Here is a 25166-nt window from a genome sequence, read left to right as displayed (position 1 = left end):
CTGCAAATAGATCTTTTCCCCCTGGATGACAACAAGCTCTTTTCAAGGTCTCTGTTCCGTGTATACAGCAGTTATTTTGTAGCCTTCCTCCAAATAAAAATACTGTCTTATTTTAAAACTATCTGTAACAGCTGAAAAGGATAAGCATCTCTCGAGCTGGTCTGGGGACAAAATCAATGTGCAGCTTCCAGGCAGCCATAGGGTTTTTTTTAAAGCCTCTTGAGAAATTCTGTCTTAGTGAAGTGGTGCATTGCAGAGAATCAACTGAGAATCGTGGCTTTGTCTCGTTTACTTACTGGCTTCATGGAGTTTATGCAGCAGGTGTTATTAGCACTCCTCTGTAATAGTCACTTTAGGGGGTTTGTCATCAATCTTAATAATGCCATCAGCATTCCAGCAGATGGTAGACATGATTCCATGCACTCCCTGCCTCTAAATTGCACCAGAATGGATTTCCATCATATTTTTAATTACAAATGAGAAATATATCAGAAACAGACTTGTCTCATGCTGGCATTTCCAAAGGCTTTTTAGAGGCAGGCCAGGACTATGTTGCTTTATCTTTTTTTTTTTTATATATTTCACTGAGACTGAGTGATTCACGGGAGATATTATCAGCTCGTTCAGCTCTAGAATTAACCTCAATTCATTCCTGTGTACTCTCCAGTGAAGTAGTCTCTTGTTTTGAATTGGAATTTGAGATACCAGCTTTTTGTAGGCAATAGTCAATGTTAGGAGCCAGTCCAGCAAAGTGCTTAGATGTGAAGTATAAATTGAATTGCTATTGAGAACAATTATTTGAATAGCAACCCTCAGATATTTACAATCACAATAAAATGCATTGATGAGTCAAGATTTTATGTGACTATTTTTAAAGCTAATATTTAATTTCTAAACACTTATCCTACTGCCCCACTCATTTCCTACCTCAACATCCATTTCTGAATTTTCCTTTCAACTTATGCTTTTATCCTTTCTCTTTGGGCCTATTCCTTCTACCCCTTTTTGTATTTCTTACACACACATTCTTTTAGTGGAGACCATAAATAAAATGAAGTTAGGTGGTAACTAGCTTTCCTTTAGGTAGAACATGTAACAGAAGTACTTAAGACATAATGGGATGGGGATGAGTGCATTTTTTGAATACGCTTAAAGATGTCCTTTTAAAAAATATTAAATACTTTGAACATTAATAGCAGCTTTTGGCAATCTATTTAATATACTGATTGCAAATTCCTCTTCCAATCCAAGGTAGTTCAATGTATGCAGAAAAGGTAGTAGTAATTTGGTAAATAGTTTTCCTCTATTTAAAACTTTATGTGTTCTGGCTTACTGACTTTTAGATTAGTGCAGGACTGGATAGCAAGTGGAAAATCCACTATCTAAATGAAGCACAGTCACTCAGTAGGCCACTGAAATTGGAATCTTTATCGTTGGCATTTCTAAATGTAATGACTGTATATTCCTTGAAATTTGGCACTCCAGTGCTTTATTCTTTTCATCATGTCTAGAGTATGAGATCAGAACATAAAAATAGCTTCTTGTGTCACATTTTACTGAGCAGCCTGTTCAAAAATAGAATATAACATCAGAGCCAGTACGTAAAACTGAAGTAATTACATGATAGAAAGTTACTTAAATATAGACAGATTTCCACAAATTATGTCCAACAAAAAATTGAATAAATTCTGTTAAACAGGGTGCTCCACACAACAGTCTATGTCCCAACTGAATAACTGCTCCCACCAAGAACACACATATAGTTACAAAAGCTTGACATAATTTGAACAGTGCATTAATCAGAAAGAGGAAAATAAATACTTATATTTCTTTTAGGTTTCATTTGGCAACTTTTGCAAGAGTTGCATATATTAGCCTCTAATTAAGCACCTCTTGGCACTACCTCTGTGTTTTTTCAATAAGTGGCATTTATGTTAATTCTATCATTAAGCAGATGTCTTTGCCATTCACTGTCATTAGGTTATCTGGGTAGATGCCCCAATAAAACAGTATGCAAATTGAATTTATCCCGATTAAAAGGAATTTATGGTAATTGTAATACCTTCCAACAACTTTTTCACAGCAGGAAATAATAATTTTCTAAGAATAAATCTGTGCTCTAGCACTTCAGCTGGAGCAATAGTGCAAGAAAATCATCCTTCAGAAGCCCCACTAAGATAGGGATGATGTTTGCAAAATGGGGCTAGGGCAGGTGGAGACTGTCAAGTGAGGGGCAATGTGATAAAATGGAGGAATATAAGAGAATGCATGTGGTCATAGAACCAGTTTGTTCAGAGCAAAAAGTTCTGCACAGTGCTAAGCGTGCAGCTCCTCTGTCCCAGACCTTCATTGCTGTATATCAGAACAGTACCATCCTCACAGAGACCATTAAATGGACCATTCACCTACACGGGGATTCAACATATCAAGGATTTTAAGAATACGGATTACTGTGAAACAGTGTGTGATAAAAGCTAAAACTAGCTATGAAAATAATTTAATTAGAAACAACTAAAAGAGAATTAATGTATTTAAAGTTATTGATCCACTACAGAGTAAGTATATTTTATGGAAAATTATATTAGCAGACCCCCAAAATATCTGTGTAATTATAGAAGAAAATATAGTTATTCTTTTCTGGGTACATTATTACAGGCAGCAGTACACAGAAATCAAAAGACAAATTAGCAAAGAGATTTGGAACAATAAACACCGTCTCAAACTACTTAATATGAAGCTACAGTAAATTACATTCAGTCACCTATAACAAAATTCTTCACAGGACTATGATGACAAATTAATACCACGGCATAAAACTGAAGAGAGTATTCCTAGAATTGGTAATTCACACTCTTTACTGAAATCTCCAAGTTACAAAAATACCAAATAAAAAACCCACTGCAGTCTTGAAAAATGAGAATAATGCTTACTAGAAAAAAAACCCCTGAGACTTATACAAGTTTGCAGGTGGAAAAATAAAACGCTAAAGAAAAATGGTAATATTTTATGTCTAAGCAATTTGTAAGTATTATCCCAGATTGCCAGTTTTGACACATGCTTTTTTGAACACAGGAAAATAAGGTGAATGAAAATACCCTCTGCCAATAGTGGCCAACATCTCAGAAATCTGTTCATAAATAATTTATATGGAAATCTCTTAAGTAGGGCCAGTATTCCTGTAACTGAGATTTAAAATGGTCAGAAAAGAGACATTAAATTTTTTAAAAATTCCTGTTAAAATAAATGTTCGAAATACTAACTGATATAAATTTTATACATAATGGAATTGCTAATGCAGAGATGAAAATTTGAAAAAAAATTATAGAAATATGCTACAAGTTAATAAAATGAATAGATTTAAGAAAAAATGCAAATCAAATTTATATTGGTCCCTATCTTGCAAGAATAAGAATAAAAAGCAGTAAATTCTGAAGTTTTTAAGCTGTTACTGGTAACTACAGAAAAATGTAATAGGAATAAAAAAAAAAACCCTGGAATTTGTTTTCAAAGATGCCAATGGTAGTTGAAAACAGTATATTATTTCTATTTTGTTCTAACACTGCAGAAGTTAGAACATCATTAAGGTGATTGTCAGGTGTTGACTAGTGACAGTACACACAATGCTGTGGCAATATGATCTCATTTATGCCAGCTACTGGCTGATAGCAGAACTGGAGAAGTAGGAGACAGACATATTCAGGCTGATCTAACAACATGCACAGCTCCACGTTTTTAATTTCTCCTCTCCCTCCCACGTCCTTCATTTCTCCTCTGCATAGCCATTTCTGCATCACAGATTGTCCATACCAGCTTTCAGACTTAATGGTCAGCTCTTCATCTGTTTTAAACCAAAATTTCATAACTAATACTGGGCTGTAATTGTAACTGATAACCATCTCCAAAAGAGGGTACAAAATGAATAGCACTTTGAAGCCATAGCCCTTCCCACACAAAATACACTATTCATTTCAGCCACCTGCTGCCTCCTGATACCCTTGGCACATAAGTATCTCATTCCTCTCAGCATACCTATGTTCTGGCCAAGGTCTCTACCCTACCTGTGCTGCAACTGCCCACCTGCACTGTCACACCTGCATTGTAACCCAGCCTGGTCATAGGCTTATCTTACTGGCACTGTGTGCCACCGTGTCATTTCTGAGTGGGATGTACAACCTGAAAGTGTCCAACAGACTAGTGAGGAAGGGTAGAAGGAAGTGTTATGGAGCAGAAAGACAGCTACCTCCTTCACCCCACAAATCTCTCTCTTGCTATTACCTTCAAAAAATATTTCCCGTAATAGCCAAGGAAAATATGCTGCTAACAGTAAAAGCAATTAGAGAATAATTCAAATTACTTTAAAACCAAATATCTTCTGTAAACCTGATAAATAAAAGGCAACAAACTCCACAGTATTGGTCAAGATCCCCTATAACACCCTTAAATCTAGCCATGTTTAGGTTTTCCAGTGTGTTGACTGTACCTCCTGGTCTAACTGCTAAAATTAGCCACTGCATTCAAGATTACCTTCCAAGTTCAATTCCATATAAGCAGTAGCAGCAGTGCTCTTTTGGGGGAGGAGCAAGATAACTGATGATTGGTGATACCACAGGCATTTTCTGTCAAAAAAGGGGTTTACAATACTCATGGTAATAAAACATCTTTAGTGTCTATGGTCTAATCAGTCATTTGTTTCAATGATGACACATCATGCAAAAAACCCTCAACTGATCTCAAGCAAAAGCCACTGTAACTCACAGAAGTAAACAGATTGTTATAAAATTATGAGTTTCCATAACACATAACCTATTATACATGTACTGGAAGGAATAGTCTTGCAAAGAATGACTACAGGTCAAGAAATGAAGTGTGACACATATTTAAGATGAAAGCTATCAGCAGATATGAGAAAAGTGTAAATTTAGTAAAGATGGGTGAAGCACAGCTGTCCTTAATTGATAATGATACACTCATTTTACAAGTATATTTCCAATGCTTGTTCACTGTTAGTTTAATAGAATTCAAGGTGAATGTATTGATTATATGTTACTGTGAAAATGGCTTTTGCAATTTATTTTATATTATTTTCTTTGTAAGAACTCTATTTGAGGATTCGTTAAATTGCATTGCATTAAAAAAATATTTTATTTTTCTTTTTTTAAATAGATACTGTAAAATACTCTCCAGTCTATGATAATCACTTCAGGGGTCAAATTTTGCTGCTTCTTAAATACCATGCATAATGTCTAAATCTAAAAGCAGTTAGGAGTTAGTTCAGTGAGATCATATACAAGAGTAGCATTAAATTGGTATACAATATTAAATCTGTCTGCAAACAATAAAAAGGAAGTAGTCTAATGAAGGCAGTACATTTTAAGAATGTATGCCATTTAAGCAATTAATGGCTCCAGCAAATACATTCTGCAAAATCTTACTGGAGAGATTTATACAGTCACCAGAACAACTCTCTTTGGATATTGCCACCTCTTTTACGGGGACAGCAGCAGCGGACATGCAGTGGACCTTTCATGTTATTCCATCGCAAAAAAAAAGCATATTTTTCTACTCCAGCTGTTGCAGTTATTTACCTAATAGAACAGCTGTAGTTGAGATTTTACAGCCTTTGTGTTCAACTCTATACCAAGTAGCGTATTGCATGGAAGAAAGGAGAAGCACCCAAAATCACTGTCTTTACATATTAAAGTCTATCTTAGCAATAATTTACTTATTTTGCCTTGAAGGGCTGAGGCCACAGTGTGATAATAAGATACTAATGCTCTTGTGTAAACTATCTGTATGGAACACTGACCCACTACAGTGATAAGCTAAATTCAGTTGAGAGGTCACAGCAGAATTGAAAAATCAAATTTCTGAAATACAAATGCCCATGTACATCTGGTCTCCAAGACATCATTCGGTGTTTTTACATATCCCTACATACCAATAAATGAAATAAATAAAATTTCCTCTGTCAACTTTTCTGTGTACAAATAGTGTTTGGTGTCTTTTATTGTGATCCTCACCACCACTCTTCTCTTGTGGAAGAAACCACTGCAAGAAATGGTGAAAAAAAATTTCCAAGAATCACCCTCTGTTGAATGAGAAATTGGACAGCACACATGAATCTGCATCCTGCAGTGCTACAGAAACTTATTCTGTGGCATTCTGGAGAACACATCCCCCAATAGAGCACCCCCTTCTAATCTGCTGCCTCTTCATATGGTCTCATCCTCCCAAAACTGACATCTGTTTCCTACCAGTAGCTTTTAACACACATCCTCTTGATGTCTTCTAATAGGAAACAGAAAGTGAGAGAAGTTTACTTTCATCAATATCGAAGAGTCAGCCTGGGAGCCATTCTGTCATTTCTGTGAAGGAGTCTAGTGTGAAAAGAGGGAGAGCAATCTTTGAAAAGATGTCATCAGAAAATGGCCACAGCAACAGCTCTGAAGGTTAGCATTACCACCTTGATCTAATGTCTTGTTTTACTCTAAGGCAGTGGTCTCCAAACCTTTTTGATGGTGCAGTCCTATCATTAAAACATTTTTGAGCATGCACTCCCAATGTTTGTCTATGTATTTATTTACAAATTGTATACACGTACTAATCTACTAGTTAGATATATTGGGCAACATACACAACAATCGATATTAAAGAAGGACAATGGATGAAATACATTTTTTATAATCCTCTTAAAACCTGTTTATTTACAAAAAATATTTTCTTCTGCACCCCAATAGACTGTCTTGCACAACCCCTGGGGTGCACATGTCTCACTTTGGAGACCACTGCTTGATGGTATCAAAGAGTACATGTATCTGTGTTTTGGTTTAACAGAGAAAGAACATGGATGATAAAATTTTCTGACAGATCGCCTATTGACTTCTGAGTGTCTAGGACCTGACTTTATGTAAAACAACAGATTACCCAAATAAATAGCACAGAAAGACTTGTCCGCTCTGCGGATAAAATTAATAAGCCTTTTACACAGTATCAACCAATTACTGACTCCACTCTTTTTTTTGATCAGAAAATCTTTAGTCTGCATGTTTAGTAATTCCAGACTCTAGCAGGTCAAAGACAAAAGGAAATTTCAGCGCACAAGACCTTTTCTAGCTAATGATGCTATTATGCTCATTTTTCAAACTAAACACCCGATCTTTTACCAGGTTTAGCTTTCAGCCATTGGTTATCTTTTCCCCTCTTTTTCCTACCAAATTAAAGAGGTCTTTAACACTTGCTAATTTCTTCTTGGAAGGATGATCATACATTATGACCATATCACCCCATAACCTTCTCTTCCATCAACTAGATACAGCTGGGGTTCTCCATGTTGGAATATTTTTTCGTGGATCTTCTCTACATCTTCTCAAGTTTTTCAGGTATCTTTTTTGTAATATGGTTGTAAAGATTTTTTTTTCTTTTTTTTTTTTTCCCTCCTTTTAGACACTCCTAGTTCAGTTTTTCTTTTTTCTCTCTAACAAGAGAATGGAATCCTCCGTACATTTCAGAAGCATTTTTTTGGTCCACCAGGAATAACAAAGATTATGAACTATGTAAAAATGCACAGCCAACAATTCATGCCTCTTACAAATTAAGCTTTTCCTAAAAATGTGACAGACCCATAGGCGATAATGTTTTTCTGTGCTCCTGCGAGAGCCATAATACCCAATTTTGCATTCAGACAGTCTTATGAGAAGTAAATTCCCTATAGACTTATTTGAGTGTTTGAAAGCACTGGTGGAAACTCTTAAACTTCTAATAACTGAAGTTAAGCACTGAAATCTGCAACTCTGCACTTGAATAAATATTCAGGTCCTGAACAATATATGATAATGCTGGTCCATAGATTATTTCTCCCATCACTATGAGATCTGAGTTTTCTATAACCAGTGACAATATAAATCAACTTGCTTCAATTTTTCAGCAAGAACAATACTCTTAAACCACTAAAGTGCTATGGAACTTTTTGCCAAAATTTAATTTTCCTGGAAGAGATATTGAGCAGCAGTTACAGCAAGCTCTATGACTGAGTACCAACAACTTCTATTGTCTCCATTGGAAAACAATGAAGGCAATGCTCATACTGCTGTTCAACCTATTGTGAAAACCTGGAGAAGCCCATAAGGGATAGCTAATGTAGTCACATAGTTGGAAAAAAGAGCAGAAAGCCAGAATTCACCAGTCCTATTATGCACAGAAGATCTGTCAAGCTCCATTTACTTTATAGAATTGATGTAACTTATCATTAATAAAATAATCAAATTATCTGAAATAGATACTATTGTTTGAGTCCCATATGATAGAGGCAAAGAGCTTATTGTTGGCATACCTCACCTTGGTAAACATAAGGCTCTTCTTATAACTGCTTCATCACAGGCACACTTTTATCCCTGAAAGAATCAGAAGATACTACACCTTTAAGTTCTCCTGAATGAGCAAAAGCTTAGAGCAAAATGAATGAGCAAAAGCTTAGATCATATAATCTCTTACACCACCACGAAGAGTTTCACATTATGTTATAAAACAACTAGCAACTGAAGAGAGGCGTTTCCTGTTTTAAAAGCTAACAAGAGAATAGTTTCTATTACCTTCACTCCCCAGGTGGTTAATAATATCTATCTATTAAAATGATTTTTAAAACAGTTCATTAAATTTATTGGCCCTGAATCAGCGAGGAATTAAATCACATATCTAACTTTAAGCACATGAGTATTCCCATTGTGCTTAATGAAACTATTCACATTAAGTAGAATCTAAGAGTCCCTTGTTCTATCAGAACAACACCAAGAAAGTTTTTAAACTCCTAAACATTCTTGAGAATTAAAGCAGTGGCTTATAAATATCATGTTGATAGTAGTCTGTTACATAATTCAATCTTTCTTTTAAAATGAACTGACGCTGTTTGGCTACAGTGGATTATTGCTCTGTGTTGCCAAAGCATACTTTCAATCTTTTCATTGTTTTGGCTAGATTTCGTTTTATGTGCAGACTTCTTACTTGAAGAACATCAATCTTCTCCCTCCTCTGATTTCTACTTTCTCTGAAAACTTTTTTTTCCTTCCAGCTGACTTTTGTTTATGCTTACTGTTACTATTATTCTTTCTTGAATTGTAGCAATTCTTTTGATTATCATGATTACATGCAATATACAAATGTACTGCATGGGATAAGTGTAATAAAAAAGAAAATTATCCTCATGTAAGTTATGAGTAGGGTCAGGTAAAAATACTAAAAAATTTAGTATGTTTACATTAAGACCACTCTTCTATGCATGATTGTATCTGTGTCTGATTTTTACTGAAGATTAATGTTGCTTGTTATATTTGCTTGCTATATCTGGACCTTAACACCTATGCCAGCTAAAGAGTTTCACAGTGAACAGGCGAAAAGGCTGGATGTGCCTTTGAATTTTTCCCTATTTGGTGGGATACCCCTTCCCTGACACTCTGTCCCATGCCAGGTGAACAGATAGTTTCTTGGAAAGTCTCTTTTGTTGCTGCATTTCATAATGTTAAAGGGAAAGAGTGGGTATGTCAAAAGAAAAGTGGGAATTTTTTTATCTGTATCTTTTGTGTTCCATTCACTGCCTTAGAAAAACAATACAATATAACCAAAAGTGAACCAATTTAGGTAAGAAGAACTGTGACAGATCAGGCACATATTTTGTAATGCATATATGTATAACAATATGTATTACAGTTAGGCTTCCAGAGGGAGGAGTTGAGTCTGGCAAATGCTATGCAGGCCTCACGCCCTAAAAACAGCCACGAAGTTCCACCTGTTGTGCCCCTCTACTTACTCCAGGAAGGGGTTCAGTGGAGCTGGTCTCCACTGGGTAGCGTATTTCAGAAGACTGGGAAATTTGTCTTAAGAATCGACAACAAAAATTTCTTAGGAGAGGATTTTGAAGATTTTTTTCTTTCTAAAGAGATGATCAGTTCTGTAAATGGTGTTGGTTTGCACTGAATGGTAGAAAAGGTAAATGCACTCTAGTATGTCCTTGGTGTTTTATACGTTATGAGTTAGCTGACACTATACAAAGAGAAGTTACTCTTTTCTTATAAAAAAAAGTTTGCAAATCATCAGCAAGATGAAAAAGTATAAAAGAATTGTACACAGTAAACATAAATCTGATACTTAAAAAGAAAACCCAGCTCTGTGCTTTATCGAAGTGACAAAGCATGTGCAGAATGAGGAAGATGGTGTCGGCAGTGCCAGAATACGTAAGAACACAAGTATACTGCCAACGGCTTGCAGAAAGCACACATCCTCAGCTTCCTCTTTGACCTTCCTTTCCTGTTTGGAAATGGCTTTTAAGATTTTAGTTTGGGTAGCTACTGCCTAGAACAGAAGGACATATCTACACTGTTTCTTCCTGCCCCCTTCTCTCCTTTTTTAAGTCAGTAATTTCCACAACTTTAAGAAATTCCAAGATATATGATGCTGGAGGTGGGGTGGAAGGGTGGGTTTTGATTTTTTTTTTGAGATAATTCGGTTCAGCTACAGCCTGTTTCTGTAATTTCAGAAAATACAATTGTTTAAAAAAAAAAAGAAATGCAGGTTGCAACAAATTTATTCTGTCCTATTACACAAGGACAAGGAGAAATATAAATGGATTTACGGAAGATGAGGATGCTCTGATATCTGCAGCACAAGCACAGGGATTAAAAAATTAGATTCTGGTGGATTTACTAAAAATATATCCTCTTGAAGTTGTAAAATTTCCTCCCCTCCCAAAAAGGAAGGGAATATCCCGGGTATAGAGCTCCAGTGTCATTCAACACAAATTTCCATGCACTGTTGAAAAACCCTGGCAGGACAAGAGGAACTTCCAGCCTGTGGTATTAGAAGAGATCTCTTCTTCCTCTGATCACAGACAAGATTGGTGCTCACAACATACTTTTTTTCCCTGTGTTTGAAACAAGAAGGAAAAATATCTTTACACTAAAGTTAAGGCAATTTTCTGGGTATATGGAATACTTCTAATATAGTCACATGAATGTAGAAAGCAGCGACAAAAAAAATTCCTAGTGCTAGTAACTCAGTGCTGTTCTTTCAGTGCTCTGAACTGTTGTCTCCACATTCATTATGGCTGAATTGCAGATGCTTATAGATAAGCCTATAACCTTCACACCTTGAAATAAGGTAAAAATGAAGTTAGTAATTTAGACAATTTTCAATGAGGTTTTAGTAGTACTAAACCAAATAAAACATACTCTAATGCAATGTCAGTAAACAACTGAAATCTACAATTAACTCAGAACGGACTATCTGTTAAGCAAATGAATACTGTAGTGTATAAAGCTAATTAGAATATATGTAATTATAATAGGTTGTTTGTAGTACATGACAATGACTTTTTACAGTAAAAAATAATGCAAGTGTAACACCATCAAGAAAAATACACTGTGCTTGCTGTTAAAATTGTATGGGGTTTTTTTAACAAAGTTTTTTGTTATTTCCCCAAGAAATTTCCCCCAGCTCCAAAACCTTAATTGAATTAAATTTTTCCATGCTCAGTAAGTTCTAAATTGAAAATAAGATACAGTTGCTAAGAAGTTGATAATACTGATCCTTTCTACTTCTGTTTTCTTTCAAGATCTGGAAAAAAAGGTACCTGTTTCCTTCTTAGAAAATATGATGTCTGTTTGTCTTACAGTGGGTTCTCGCAAACTTGTAAGAGGACTACTTAAAGAGACCTTTCCCAGGGCTGATAACACACTGCTGGATTTCCAGGAGACTGTCTCCTTGAAAGAAAGAATGGCAATGTACAAGGCTGCTGTGTCCAACAGAGAGAGTATCAACTCCTTTGTTCATGTAAGACAACCGTGGTTCCTTAACTTCTTAGCTCTGTGTTTGCTTTGCATAGTCACATATCCTACTTATTTATACAAGCTGACTGATGGACCACTATGGGGATCAAAATTTGAAACCTAAATTACTAAATCTATTTATCAAACATACTGATGCATCACTCTGTCTCTACTGAACGAGATTTTTCATGCTATAACCCTTTGGTCATTTGGACAATTCCCTTTAATTCATTGGAAGGACTGTTTTTTTATTCCACTTTTGCATGAACTACATTTATTAGGACCACAGGCCTGAGACAGATTACCAACACTTATTCTTTCAGATCGTAATGACAAAACCCAGTGGTTTCCGCATTATTAAAAACTTTATCAAATAATAAAATCATATTCAGAAGCACATGAAGTTTTTTTGCTGTTCAAAGTAAAGAATTTTAAATTGCCACATTTTAAAATAGAAGCTCTATGAGACTTTCAAAAGTATTGTTTTATAATAAAATTATTAAGAAATGGGAATTATATGAAAAATATTTAGAAAAAAAAAAAAGTTTTGTTTTATTAATCTCTCTACATGTCTATCAATAGGGATTAGGTATTTTACAGCAAAGTTTAATATTAATACCAAGTAGCTCATAAAGTATTTGGCTAACAGAACTTGTAATCTATTAAAATAGAGCAAGACCACTTCATCACACATTTAATTATCAGTCAGGAGTATCTGAGTATCCAGTCTTCAGATCTCAGCCAGGAAAATAAGGAAAATCTGCCTCAGTTCTGCAGAAATACTAAGGGGTAAAAAGTGTATTTTACCATATCTTAAAATCCTGCCTAGAAGTTGTAGCTAAACACCCTTGTATCAGGAAATGGAGGCGTTATGCTGGTTTGCTACAATGTTAGAATGACAGTGGTCTTTGTTTACGCTAAACTTTCAGCCCATGGGAAGAACACCTTTTTCTAACTGTAAACTAGGCCAGAGGAATCAGAAAGCACATCTGGCAAAAAGACTACAAATCAGTTCTCACCAGCCAGCATCTTTGTCCATATGCAAGAAGAGCTGTAGAAGAATTCCCAGTGTTACGTCCACTTTGGTCTTGGGACAAGTGGTCTGCAGCAGCTGAAGGGACCTTCTGGATGCTTGCATAGCCCAGAAGCCACAGAGTGAAAACAGCCACCAGCCACACTCGATGTGATGAGTGAGGAACACTTTGGTGTTTTCCAACCACCAAATTCCCACTGGCTGACTTCCTTATTTCCTTATTGCTTGTGTGTATTTGGAGCAGATTCCTGCAGTTCATCTGGCTGAGAAGGTTCCAATTCCCTACTTCTGCAATTGGAAACATTGCTGAAGTTAGTACTCTCTCTCAAAAAGAAAATAACTGCTTGAAGCCTGACCCTACCTAAATGTGTTGAGCACATAGGAACTACTTCATTTACACTCTGGAACTCCTTGCAATTTCTTGCTGAAATGAATGGTTGCTTGAAAAAGGAACTGTGTATCTGGTTCTATTAAGGGGAATTAATAAGTTTCCTTAAAGGACCCATAACTGCACTTACCCCCTCTAAATATCCCCAAATGGCTGGCAAGGTGTGCCTGAAATGTTCATTCACTAAAATAATTACTTTTCACATTCACACATCATGATCATACGGAATTGTGCCACCTTCATCACAAAGAAAAAAAAAATGTTTTTTATGATCTGCTTACTTACTCATCAGGTGTCAGCACTAAACCTAAGTTTAGTAACCTTCATTACAAGGCTATTTCTAATTAGTGGTGGTTTATTTTCTTCATACTGATTAATAAGCTCAAATGCTGAAACCTTCATTCTAGTATCATCTAAGAGGTAACACATATGGGACAGAACTAGAACATGGAGCCAGACGGTAAGGGCCCTTTTGTGATCTTTAGCACTGTTAGTGAAGAAAGAACATCTCACAAAGGCCTGCCTGATGCTCTCTGCATGTTTTTCCACAATGCCTATTGAAACAATACAGAGAGGGCCAGGTGGCAACTCTGCAACAGAACTCAAAACAGACAAGTAGAAGAGGGAAGAGTAGAGAAGGATTGTTCTGGAAAAAGATTGCTACTGACAATCAAGTAGATGGAACCTACCCCTTTTGGTGCTAAAGATTCAGGCCAAACACGTGTATTTTTCAAATATACATTGGCCTTAGTTCTCCACATCACAATGTATGGCTCTTGTGCAGTGGTCTGTGAACTTGCCAAAAATAGCATTTATGATTCTCTGAGTCATTCCTGCAAAGAGTATTACATGGCTGATCCCCAAAAGTACAGAGGACATCACTGAGTCCTCAGACACTAGTTTAGGCAGAGATGAATAGGCAGTTACATCAGCAGAATCTATTTCAGATGGGAACATTTAGCAGCTACTGTTAAATAAATTCTAGATTGCAGAATTCCAAAATAACTTCATGATTTGCAGGTCCTAATTTTTGGTTGACAAGTTAAAGTTCTAATATGGGCCAACGAGATTCAACAGTTAATGTTAATAGTATGTATATGTTTTGTATTTTGATGACAACATCTGAAAAGCAACCGTATTATTACTGTGTCTATTGTGAAAGCTAACGTTAATTCATGTGTACTGTTAAAATAAGTAGGGTTTACAGATTACGTCAGTGGAGGTTGTCTATAAGAGGCTACAGACATAACCAAATATTTCCAAATTTTCCATGTGAAATTTATAAGCATTATAGCATAGTGTTATTAATGACTTTTAAAAGAATCAACGCACAGAAATATGTTCTTAGTGCTAATGGAAAACAACTGGCCTTATTTTATCACTCTAGACTTCAGAGAAAACCAAGTTCTGTACTGTGCCTGGTGGCCTGGCAGCAGTGAGGAAACAATTTGAGAAAGTGAAGATGACCTCTTCACGAAAGACCTTTGCTCAGTACCAGCATCGGCACAAATCTGTACAGGTAACAATAGCATTTTTAGTACTAACAAAAGAGGTATGCCCTGCTAGATAACTTGAGGAAAAAGTATGACTGTTTGCTTTAAAGAGTTTTCATTATGACTAAGACAACTTTTCCCTAATGTTCATACTCACAGAATTTTCTCTTTGAGATATACTCCAGGAATCATATATGTTTTTATGCAGATGAACACTCAATATGGGCAATACTAGACTTCCAGCAAATAGATGAGTAAAGCAGATTACTACCATATCAGTATATAATGCTGAAACTTGTCTGTAAGACTGTAATTAATTATCAAGTATCATGGTGATATTTTGCATTTACTGCACTTGATATGATGTTAAACCAACTCTTTCAAAAGGGATTTCCTGCTTCCATTGACTCGAATCTAATAAACTCCCCTAAACAGATCAAAAATTGCACAGAACTCAGATGCTACATAAAAGTAGAACAAAGCTGCAGCTGTTATTTTTAGATAAAAAGTCTTTACATTTTATTACTTTATTAGCATATACCATGAAAAATTGTTGTAGGAGATAATGATTTTGGACTATGTGAAATCCTCTATAATAAAACACATTGCACAATCTGTCCTGTGCACTCTGAAAAACAGTAATAGCACAGTAAATTGCTTTGCCATTTTGCACGTCTTGGAGAGATTTTTCAGCAATATTGCTCTCCAACTTTGTAGAATAGGACACATCAACATTCTGCCATAGGTTCATTTTCATGTTAAATAAATAACATCGTATCTACCAGTCATCTCTTATTTCTTACACATTAATACCAATATCAAAAATTTGCATCAACAACAAGAAAAACTGCAGTATGTCGGGGAGAAGACAGTTTGCAGCAGATGTGTTAAAGCATTCTTAACGAAGCAGAAAAATCCCATATTTGGAAATAATCATACGGGAGCATAATCCCTGGTCATAGGAAGTGTTATGCACATACTTTTCTGATTATGTGGTCCAACCTAGCTGCCATTTACGCAGATGAAGAAATGCAGAACTGTGTACAGAAATTATGTGACTTTTTCTCTTACTCAGAACCAAGTAACTTCATTTCTATGATATGAAGGTGCATTTTCCCCTGGCCTAACAGTGATGTCTAGTTCTCCACAAAGCCACTACAATGGTTCCATGTCTTCAACAAAGATGTGGCCTCTAAGCATATTTATCCATGTATTTGTCCTCTGCGGGTAGTTGTGGAGGCTCTCTCAAATCGTCAGCAGAATAGTCACATTTACAGGAAATAAAATCACTCACACTATAAGGAACAATCTTTAAATTTAGGTTAAATAACTTACTGCAAGACCATAAAATCCCATTTCTGTGTAACATAACTGCACTCTCATGGAAAATGGGATTATACACTTAGGTAGCTGAAAGATTATTCAAGGTCACTGAATCAATCCTGGGGCAAAACAGAGAAAACATTTAGTTTCACGACAGATCTCCAGATCTGGATAAATTCAAACTATTCATCCAAGCTAAAATACGGAAGCAATTAATTTTTTAAACAGTAATCTAAATAACTAAACATTTTACTACATATTAAATTATTGCATAAGGAGTGCATGGCTTTTCATTCAAAATATTGAAATCAAATATGCAAATAATAACTATTTATATTTCTGTTTTTATCAGGCAGCAGCCATTACTTATAGAGCTCTTTAATGTAAGGGAGATTGGTTCCTTGTGAAAGGTGCCCTCTTACCAGTAGCATGCACTGAACTCTTGTCCAGAATGGTGAGCAGCAATGAAAACTCATTATAGAATTGCCATATGCTCACAAACTCAACCAGTTTGTTTAGAGACCTGGTCTTTAATTGACCACAGGCATCATGAGCACCTTTTATATCATCAGCCACCAAGCTGAGAAGAGGTCATGAGCTGCAGTGTTACTGTTCTGCAAATATCAGCCTTGAGTGGTTTGCCACACCAGCTCAGCTAGCTAGATGCTTAAAGTCTCACTATCCAGTGTCAGAAACAAGTCATTTCTGGCAAGTGAGATGAACCTCCTACATAGGAAAGATGAGTGGAATATATTGAAAGTATCTGATACTCACTCAACCCTGTAGTATCATGTGTCAGGAATGACACAGGTATAGGTATAGCTGCACCTCCTTCACTGAGGGTCATTCCAGTCAAATTTTCTAAGATTGCTAGTGTAGCAATTGCCAGTTTTCTACTGATTGCATGCAATAAGACTGAATAACAGTACAATGTTAGTGAAAACTTTAGCTTTTTATGAAAATCTTCCACATGGTGCCCAAAACACCCTAAGTATATACATACAACTAAGCCAGGCTGACAAATCATAGAGATGAAGTGGAGGTAAGTGCAGTCCTTGTAAGAAATTTCTTCAAGACTCTCACAGTACTGATGAGCAGATGATACCACGATAAGAAATAGGTAAAAAAGCATAGCTTTAAGGAATTAAGATCCACACCAAGTAAACCATCAGTCAGTCATTCTACTGTTACTAATTTTGTAACTGAAGCTCATCATGTACGTCCACTGTTGCCTAAAGGGAACTCCAAGTTTGTACATACTGATGATCATTTAGAACAGTAAGTTCTAAATCTGCCAATACATAAACGATATTGTATTAGCCAGCTTCATACAGAGCTTATATAATGACCATAACGTACAGTTCAGCTAAAAGCGACATGTTCAAATGTGAGCAAGTAAAAGGTTTTCTTGTGCTTGGACAAGCTTTCGGGCCATTTGATCCCCTTGAACAATAAATACATACACAGATAGAATTGTATACTTGTATTATGGACACATATAAAATAGCATACATATTCTGAGCCTCAAAGCAATTTTATTTTTGAAAGGGAAAGTATGTTTTGTCTGTTGTCAGAACAGAAGGAAACTTCAAAAATGTCAACACAAAAAAAGCAAATCTTGGTCTAAAATACACAGAACAATTACTGAAAATTCAAATCTTGGCACATTTTGCAGTAAGAATTCTATCTAAATTATTTCAGCGCAGAGGCACTAAAACTGATGTATGGGCCACTAACATATAAAACACATGTAGCAATTACAGTTCTCTTCAGTAACAGAATCTGAATGCCCACATAAAAATACACTCCTCTAACAAAACGTATACAGACTTATTCTCAGATTTACAGCTTTATTTTTTAAATTGTTTTAGGTTAGAATGACTTTTTTTTCAGACCGCAACAGGACACTATAGCCCTCTGTATTATGTACCATACACATATGCATGGGAAATCCAGCAGCCCCCATAAAAGGTGATTTGAAACAAACGGATGAAAATGGAGGGTGATGGAAGTCTGAATTAAAAATAAAATGACTGTAAGGAACTGTTCATGAGCTAGCAGTATGCTAACAATCATCCAGCTGACAGTGTTTTCTAAAGCTCGCTCATGATATGGCACTGAATAAACAAAAAGTAATTGAAAGGTGATCCTTGAAACATGGGAAAAGCAGCTGTGATAGTTGTCTTTCCACTCCTGCCACCAAATATGACTTTGGGGTTTTTGTCTGTCCTCCTCCCCTGCACAGCTGCAGGGGAGATGTTTCCTCCTGACACCGTGATATGAGATCTGGCTGATTAAACAACCTTGCTAGATTTATTAACACACAGTATGGCAGGAATTGTGTATTCCACAGAAACAAATAAAGGGATCAAGCTCCCACAAGCATAACTCTTAAACAGTATTAAATCTAGATCATGATCTTCAGCCACAGTCCTGCACTGGAGGCAAGACCTATCCTGCTTAATAAGATAAGAGCAACCTTATCCCATGCAGAACATCAAGTAATTCAACAGAATATTGTCCAAAATCTATAGGGTCTACAAAACATGCCACAGACTCTAACAGGGTAGACTAAATTAATCCTATCTACAGGATATTCTATTCTATATCCAACAGCTGGTTGTTACAGAGGAGGGATGAAACCATGGGTCTTCCTGCTCTCCACTTGTTTGGAATAATAAACAAGCAGCATTTTACCCTCTGTCACTAGAATTTCAATTAGCTATCTTGACAGACACACAAAACATGAGAACCTTCAAGTCCCTCTTCCTCCCTGCGTGCCCAGAGCAAGGCCGTGTAATTATATTGTCAAAATCTGTCCCATAATGTTTAGGCTGCATTTTAGACAGCCATAGCTGTCGCATTAAACAATTATAATCTTCTGCAATACGGCAACTACTTCATAAGCTGTACCAAAGTTACAGCAATAAAGCAGTAGTGACATTCAGATTAGATTTGCTTCCTGACTACATTAAGCCTAATTATATTCCATTTTAATACCCCATACCATTCAAAGGACACATAATGACTATCATGAACATATTTTGTCTCATGAATGAGTTTCTGCAGTAATGAGAGCTTGACTTACATATCTAAAACATTCACATTTGAACAGAAAAGCATATCTTAAATGAAAAAAGCATATATATGCATAAATATATTGAAAAGCATATCCATATAAAATGAAAAGGCATATTATACATACACCTACACATAGACATTAAACAGAGAATAGATGGAAAAATTTACACTTTGTTTGCTTTGAACTGCTTCTTTTCAACTTGATATAGGGTTAGCTCTGTGTCTTCTCATGTTGTGTGTCTCCCTCACAACTGTTACATATACAGAACTTGTGAGTATAAACCATGCTCTGACTTGCTCTCCTCAAGCCTCACCTCATCAGTTCAAACTTTGAGGTAGATAGGATTAATTTTGATACCAGTACGCATTAAATCACTTACTGGGACAGTAATCAGAAAATTTATTCTATCTTTTGTTCATATGATTTAAATTCATGTTATAGTTGAAACAGATGATCTGGCAGCACAGAGGCGAAAGGGAATTCCTGCAGCCGACGAAGATGATGCATGTTGTTTCTCTGCCATAGAACCTAAGAGCCCTTGCTTCCTATGTATGGTAGAAATTATGGGCCAGGCAGTGGATGCTCCTCTGTACTGATTCAGCAGGAATGCTAGTGGAGATGCAAGCAGTGTAAGCATTCCTTAGTTTAAAGGTGGAATAAAATCCCATAAAGATATGCTTTATCATGGGATGACTAAGGCAGAAAGCTAATTTCTTGCCCCACAATTAGCTGGATTTCAGGAAGGTGCCAGGATTTGAGACACAGTAAATTTACAGCTCTCTGTTGCACCAGAGCTATAGCAGCAATCTCAGAAACACAGTGCTGCCTCCATTCACATTCACATTACATTGAGCTCTTGGGAAGCTCTTACTGGAAGGACCAGAAGTTCCTTTCATCTGAAAGCTTATTATCAGTAGAAACTAATAGGCAAGCTCCCTTCTTGCAAAGGAAGAAAAAAATTTAATTTGACATCAGTGAAATTATGTCTCTGTGTGCATGCTAGTGTGTATGAGAGAGGAAGCACAGAACTCCTGTCTTAATAGTATCAATCATTTGGATTTTTTTCTTCTAATCACTAAATCTCAAAGTACACCATGGACACAGGGAATGTGATGTAACACAGGTTCTGTGACAGGCTTTAAATAAGAAAACAAATCACTGCCAGAATCTGGAGTCAAACTAAACATAGATAACCTCAGAAATTAGTTTACACAGACATCTTGGACAGTGGTTTAAACTCTAAATGATATGCTCGGTTTATTACACTGCAGTTGTCAGACTTGAAGGTACAATGCTAGACTGTACATTTTTTAGGATCTTCTGGTTAGCCTATGGGTCATTTTTTTCACAACTGTAATTCAGCATGATTTTTGCATCAGAAGAGCTGTATAAAGCATATGCTGGAAGTCAGTATCTCTTATATAGACATATTATTATACTTCCTTTTAAAAAGTTGCATTAGCTTCATGCCCACTGATTGGTAACAAGTTGATGGCACAGCATATAAAGCCAGAACACTGGTTAACTAGTGTTAACAGTTAACACTAGTTAACTCTGTCCATGCTTCCAGTCTAATTATACATTGCACATATTCATGCAGCTTTCCATATCTGCTGGTCAAAGTCTGCCTTTGGTCTGTTACAAACAACTTGACATGTTCTGCGTTATAAAAAAGCCTGTTTCAATTTCTATGGCAACAAATATCAATCATAATAACAATGGTACTCTTCCGTAAAATGTCTATTCTAGTTATAGCACTTACATTAGAATTTATATGTGAAAGCCCTTCATAGGCAAAAAAAGAAAAAAAGAGAAATCCAATTTACTATTAGCTGTTAATGCCTGATTATTTTTAATTGTCTTTAGGAAATGTCAAGTAGCCGGCGGCACACAGTATCAAGCAGCACCAGGGAAGCTAAGTGCAATGAAACGACCTCCAAAGAAAGTGAGATGAAAGCCTCTCAAACACAAGAGGTAACTAGATCAATTAATAATCATGTCATTGGACAATTATACTGATGCTGATACATATCTGCTTTGCTTCTTCCTCTTCTACCACTTGGTACAGCAAGATCTGATGTTCTGCTGATAGCTTCCCTCATTAGGCATTGCATAATAATTTTTTAAAGGTGTTTTATTGTTTTTAATTTATTGTTGTTTTAACGTGGTAATTAATTAGGTTTCCATACATATTTTTCTTTGATGTAGCATTTTAAATGTTTTCAGAAGTATGGAAAATTCTTACATATCGCACTAAATCCTGTAGTAAAGTGAAGGTTTTGTGCACAGGTTTCCCATCGTGAGCAAGTTACTCATGAGATAAAAGTGTCTTCTACTCAGCACTCTGATGAAACAGGTAAGAAGAAGTGGCATGAGAATAAACGCTCACGAATGAGCAATGGCAAATGTCTTTACTTACACAAATATACCACTCTTAGCATACAAACATGAAAATGCACATTGCCCCAAACTCTCAGAAAAACACGTTCATTGACTTCAATGGGATTTAAGAAACAAGTTTAGAATTTGGTACAGAGAGATGGCTTTTGCACAAGGAGGTGGTTTTACATATGCACTCCGTTGCTTGAAAGAACTGGGGACTTGAAGAATTGTCTGAAAACACAGGCAAACACTTGCCCGTGTATATACACAATCATGGATCATAAAGGTTCAATTTACAGCTGAACTGAACAGCCCCAGAGAATACGACCACAGTGTTAAGACATTGCTGGTGGTGGTGGTGGTATTAGAATTCACGCATTATATTCTCCTACAGATCCCAGCCAACCCTTAGCCCTGCCACACCACTCAGGTATGGCAAAACAGTAGCTGATAACATATCCCTCAACAACTATTCAGTCATTCTCTCTATGAATTTCTGTGCAAGATCAAGTGTCTGGTTAGACTTCTGCAAGGCTAAATACAATTTTTATAATGTGACAATGTTTTATAATTCACTGACAAAGTCAATTTCATGATATGCAGAGTGGAGGAAAAATTATCATTTTTTATTCTTCTTCCCATTGCAGCAATCAATGCAGCTCAGAATGAAGAGCTCCCAAAGACTGTAACACAGATTTTAAAAGAGCAGATTGAAAGGACAGCTCAAGAGAAGGCTGTTCACTCTGACAGAGCGACTGCAACACCTGCAAAAGAAGTAAAGGTTTGTGCTTTTAATAAGAGGGATCTTTATGCAAATTAGAAGTGGTGAAGTTGTCACTGGTCCATCATGCAGTCTGAATTTTTATTTTGACTAATTGTGATTAAAAGTGTAACCTATGAAAGTGGTAGGAATATATGGATTTTAGGAATTAAGTGCATGCAACATAATATGAAGTACGTTAGAAGGCTCAACAAGTACTTAGACTAGGTGACAAACTTTATAAAAACTTTTGCATTCCTGTCCTCTGAAGCTGAATACAGTCTCCTCTTTCCTTGTTTTGAATCTGTAAGTATGTATAATTTCTGTCAACACACATTCTCAGAAGCACAGTAATTGTCTCTTTCAGAAGAAATTAAAATGAGCATAAGCCACAGTGTAACTTTACATTATGCTTATAATGCAAAGTTTGCATTTGTTTCAGCAAAAACTCCAAGACTGCTCAAACATCATTTTGCATTTTGTATGAATTCCACATTTCTTTTCACATACATTCTATGGTGCAAACAGCTCTTAGTTCAAAAGATTGATTTTATGCATTCTGAGCAAGAGCTGATGGATTTTTGTCTTTCCAGATCTTATTATAATCCTATTGCTTGGATCCTTGCAAAACTAGCTTTTGTGAAGAACAGAAAAATTGTTTTATATGGTACTATAAAAAAAAACAACAACAAACCAACAAAAAACAAAAAAAAACCCCTACTTTTGTTCCATAAAGATAAAAAATACATACCAGGAAATTATATTGCCTTCAACAGTTAGTTCATCTTCTGCTGCTACTACTTCAGCAAGCAGACTATAGGAAACTTCTACACCAAAGAAAAAACAGGACAGAATGGCTACTTCTGCAATGATTTTCTCCAGATCTCATGAATATGGAAGCACAGAAAGTTTTCCACTACTTATGCAAAAGCTCCATTGGAAATGACAGCAATTTCCTAGTCCACTAAATCGTCCAGCTCTCCAGCAAAACCCACAGTCTCCACAGATCTGTACCCAAAGCAAAGCAATTTATGTGAACTAAGATGTATATACAAACATCTCCACCCACAATTAAGAAATTGCTTAGAGAAACAATACCTGAATGAAACTTCTAATATTGCATCTGGTGAATGTGAAACATGGAATATGATGTCAGATGTGCAGCAGGCTAGATAGGGCTTTACCTTCATCATTCCAATGCTCACAGGACCAGTAAAACAATGCTTAGGTTGGCATAAAAACCAAAGAGAGGTCCTGTCTATAGTATAGGTCTTTGAGAACCAGCCTTTCATTCCAATTAAAGATGACCCTCCAGACCCAGACAAAGCTAGAAGCATTGCAGACCAGGAAACCATCGCAGGTGGAAATGTTAAATGCACAGCCTGTATGTTTCAGAACCAGCCTCCTGATACACTGCGTGCACAGTCCAGGCTCTGCAGGAACTATGGTCAAGGCTCCTGCATTAGTTAGATGACATGTTCATGTTGTCACATGGATGTTTGAAATGCAGACACTGGGTTCTATGAATAAAAATTATCACAACGAGGAACGAAGATCAGATGAAACTCACATCCAAGAAGTTTCTAGTGGTGCTGTAAAGACTCTAAGACAATGCTGGAAGCACAGAACCTGGATAAACTTGGGCAGATCAGCCCAGTGGATGTCCTTAATTTGTTGCAGCTGAAGTCTGCACTGAAAGAGCTTAAAGGAAATGTGAAGAGAAGCATAAAATATTTTGAACCTCAACCGCTGTCTGCTACCAGAGACAACTTTGGTCAAGGACTGGAGAATGAAGCTGTCCACAGAGAAGAAACTGAAAAGAGGCATTTCACTGAACATTTGAAACCTGGTGGAAAATGGTACATGGACTCTCAGTGGAGGAAAGCATGAGCAGTGCTGTGTGCAAGACAAAACAGTTGAAACACAGCCTTGGCACACAGAGGATTCAGAAGAATTAAGTTCAGCTGAAACATAATCACAGAAATCAAAGCAAGATCAAGGTCCTGCACAAGATGCAGCAGGCCCTGTAACACCATAGCAAAGCATACTTTCCATTTCCAAATTTGATGGCAATAATATGCGAGTAGTATAAAAATACAGATAGGAATTCAAATAGATGTCTATGAAGACCAGAAGGCTGAGAAACTGAAGACACATGAACTGTTGTGAAAGCCTCTAGCTACTATCTCTTCCACCATTATGAGGATTAATGCGACGAGAGCTATTCTGATGAAAAATATAGAGCAAAATAAAAATTAAAAAGATACTAAAAATAGACATTAAAATTAAAATAGCAGTACTGTTGTGTTTGAGAAATATTAACATGATAGAAAATACGCACAGAATGCACCTGACATCTCATGCTTAAAATCAATGCAATATCCTCTTAACTGAGGTAAAATGTTGCTGGTATAAAATAAATGTAGAGATAAAAAAATGGTCCCGTTCTGTGCACATCTGGTTTTAGTTTACTAAAGCACAAGATGTGACTTAAGACAAAGTGAACTATGTTTTGGTGGGTTTCCTGTTTGAGTAAAATTACTGAAACAGTTTACAAATTAATATGCAATTTAAAAAAATTTTCTGGTACTTCCCGCTGGGTGATATTACCAGCTGATACAGCCCTAGTCTGAATTAAGGCAGCAAACCTATTTACCTGATGCCAGAGTCCAGGTTCCACATTACTAAGGAGTGTCCCTCAAAAAGCTGAGCCTGTTATTTGTTTCAGATTGAAGTAAACTTTTAAAATACATGAACTATGTGAACATATATATGAATATTTAGATATGAATATGAAGTAAACATTGAAAATAAAACATGACTTCTTCCTCATGGTGCATATGTTACTTAAAAAGTATATTAAAATAGTGTTTAGATTGCAAAGTTATGCAT

General features: G+C 36.2%; 1 protein-coding gene across 1 annotated transcript in view; it reads left to right on the top strand.

The window, feature by feature from the left end:
* Nucleotides 1-25166, top strand: part of XIRP2 (xin actin binding repeat containing 2) — a 119235-nt gene that overhangs the window by 87516 nt on the left and 6553 nt on the right. Inside the window, exons 4-9 of the mRNA XM_026852448.1 lie at nt 6296-6449; nt 11660-11817; nt 14622-14753; nt 20999-21106; nt 21422-21488; nt 22162-22295. Of these exons, the coding sequence (XP_026708249.1) occupies nt 6296-6449; nt 11660-11817; nt 14622-14753; nt 20999-21106; nt 21422-21488; nt 22162-22295 (753 nt within the window). The remainder of the gene's footprint in view (nt 1-6295; nt 6450-11659; nt 11818-14621; nt 14754-20998; nt 21107-21421; nt 21489-22161; nt 22296-25166) is intronic.

This window comes from Athene cunicularia, assembly GCF_003259725.1.
Source record: "Athene cunicularia isolate RWA chromosome 7 unlocalized genomic scaffold, athCun1 chr7_part1, whole genome shotgun sequence".
Taxonomy (NCBI): domain Eukaryota; kingdom Metazoa; phylum Chordata; class Aves; order Strigiformes; family Strigidae; genus Athene; species Athene cunicularia.
Note: the sequence above shows the minus strand (reverse complement) of the source record. Positions and strands in the feature narration are given on the sequence as shown.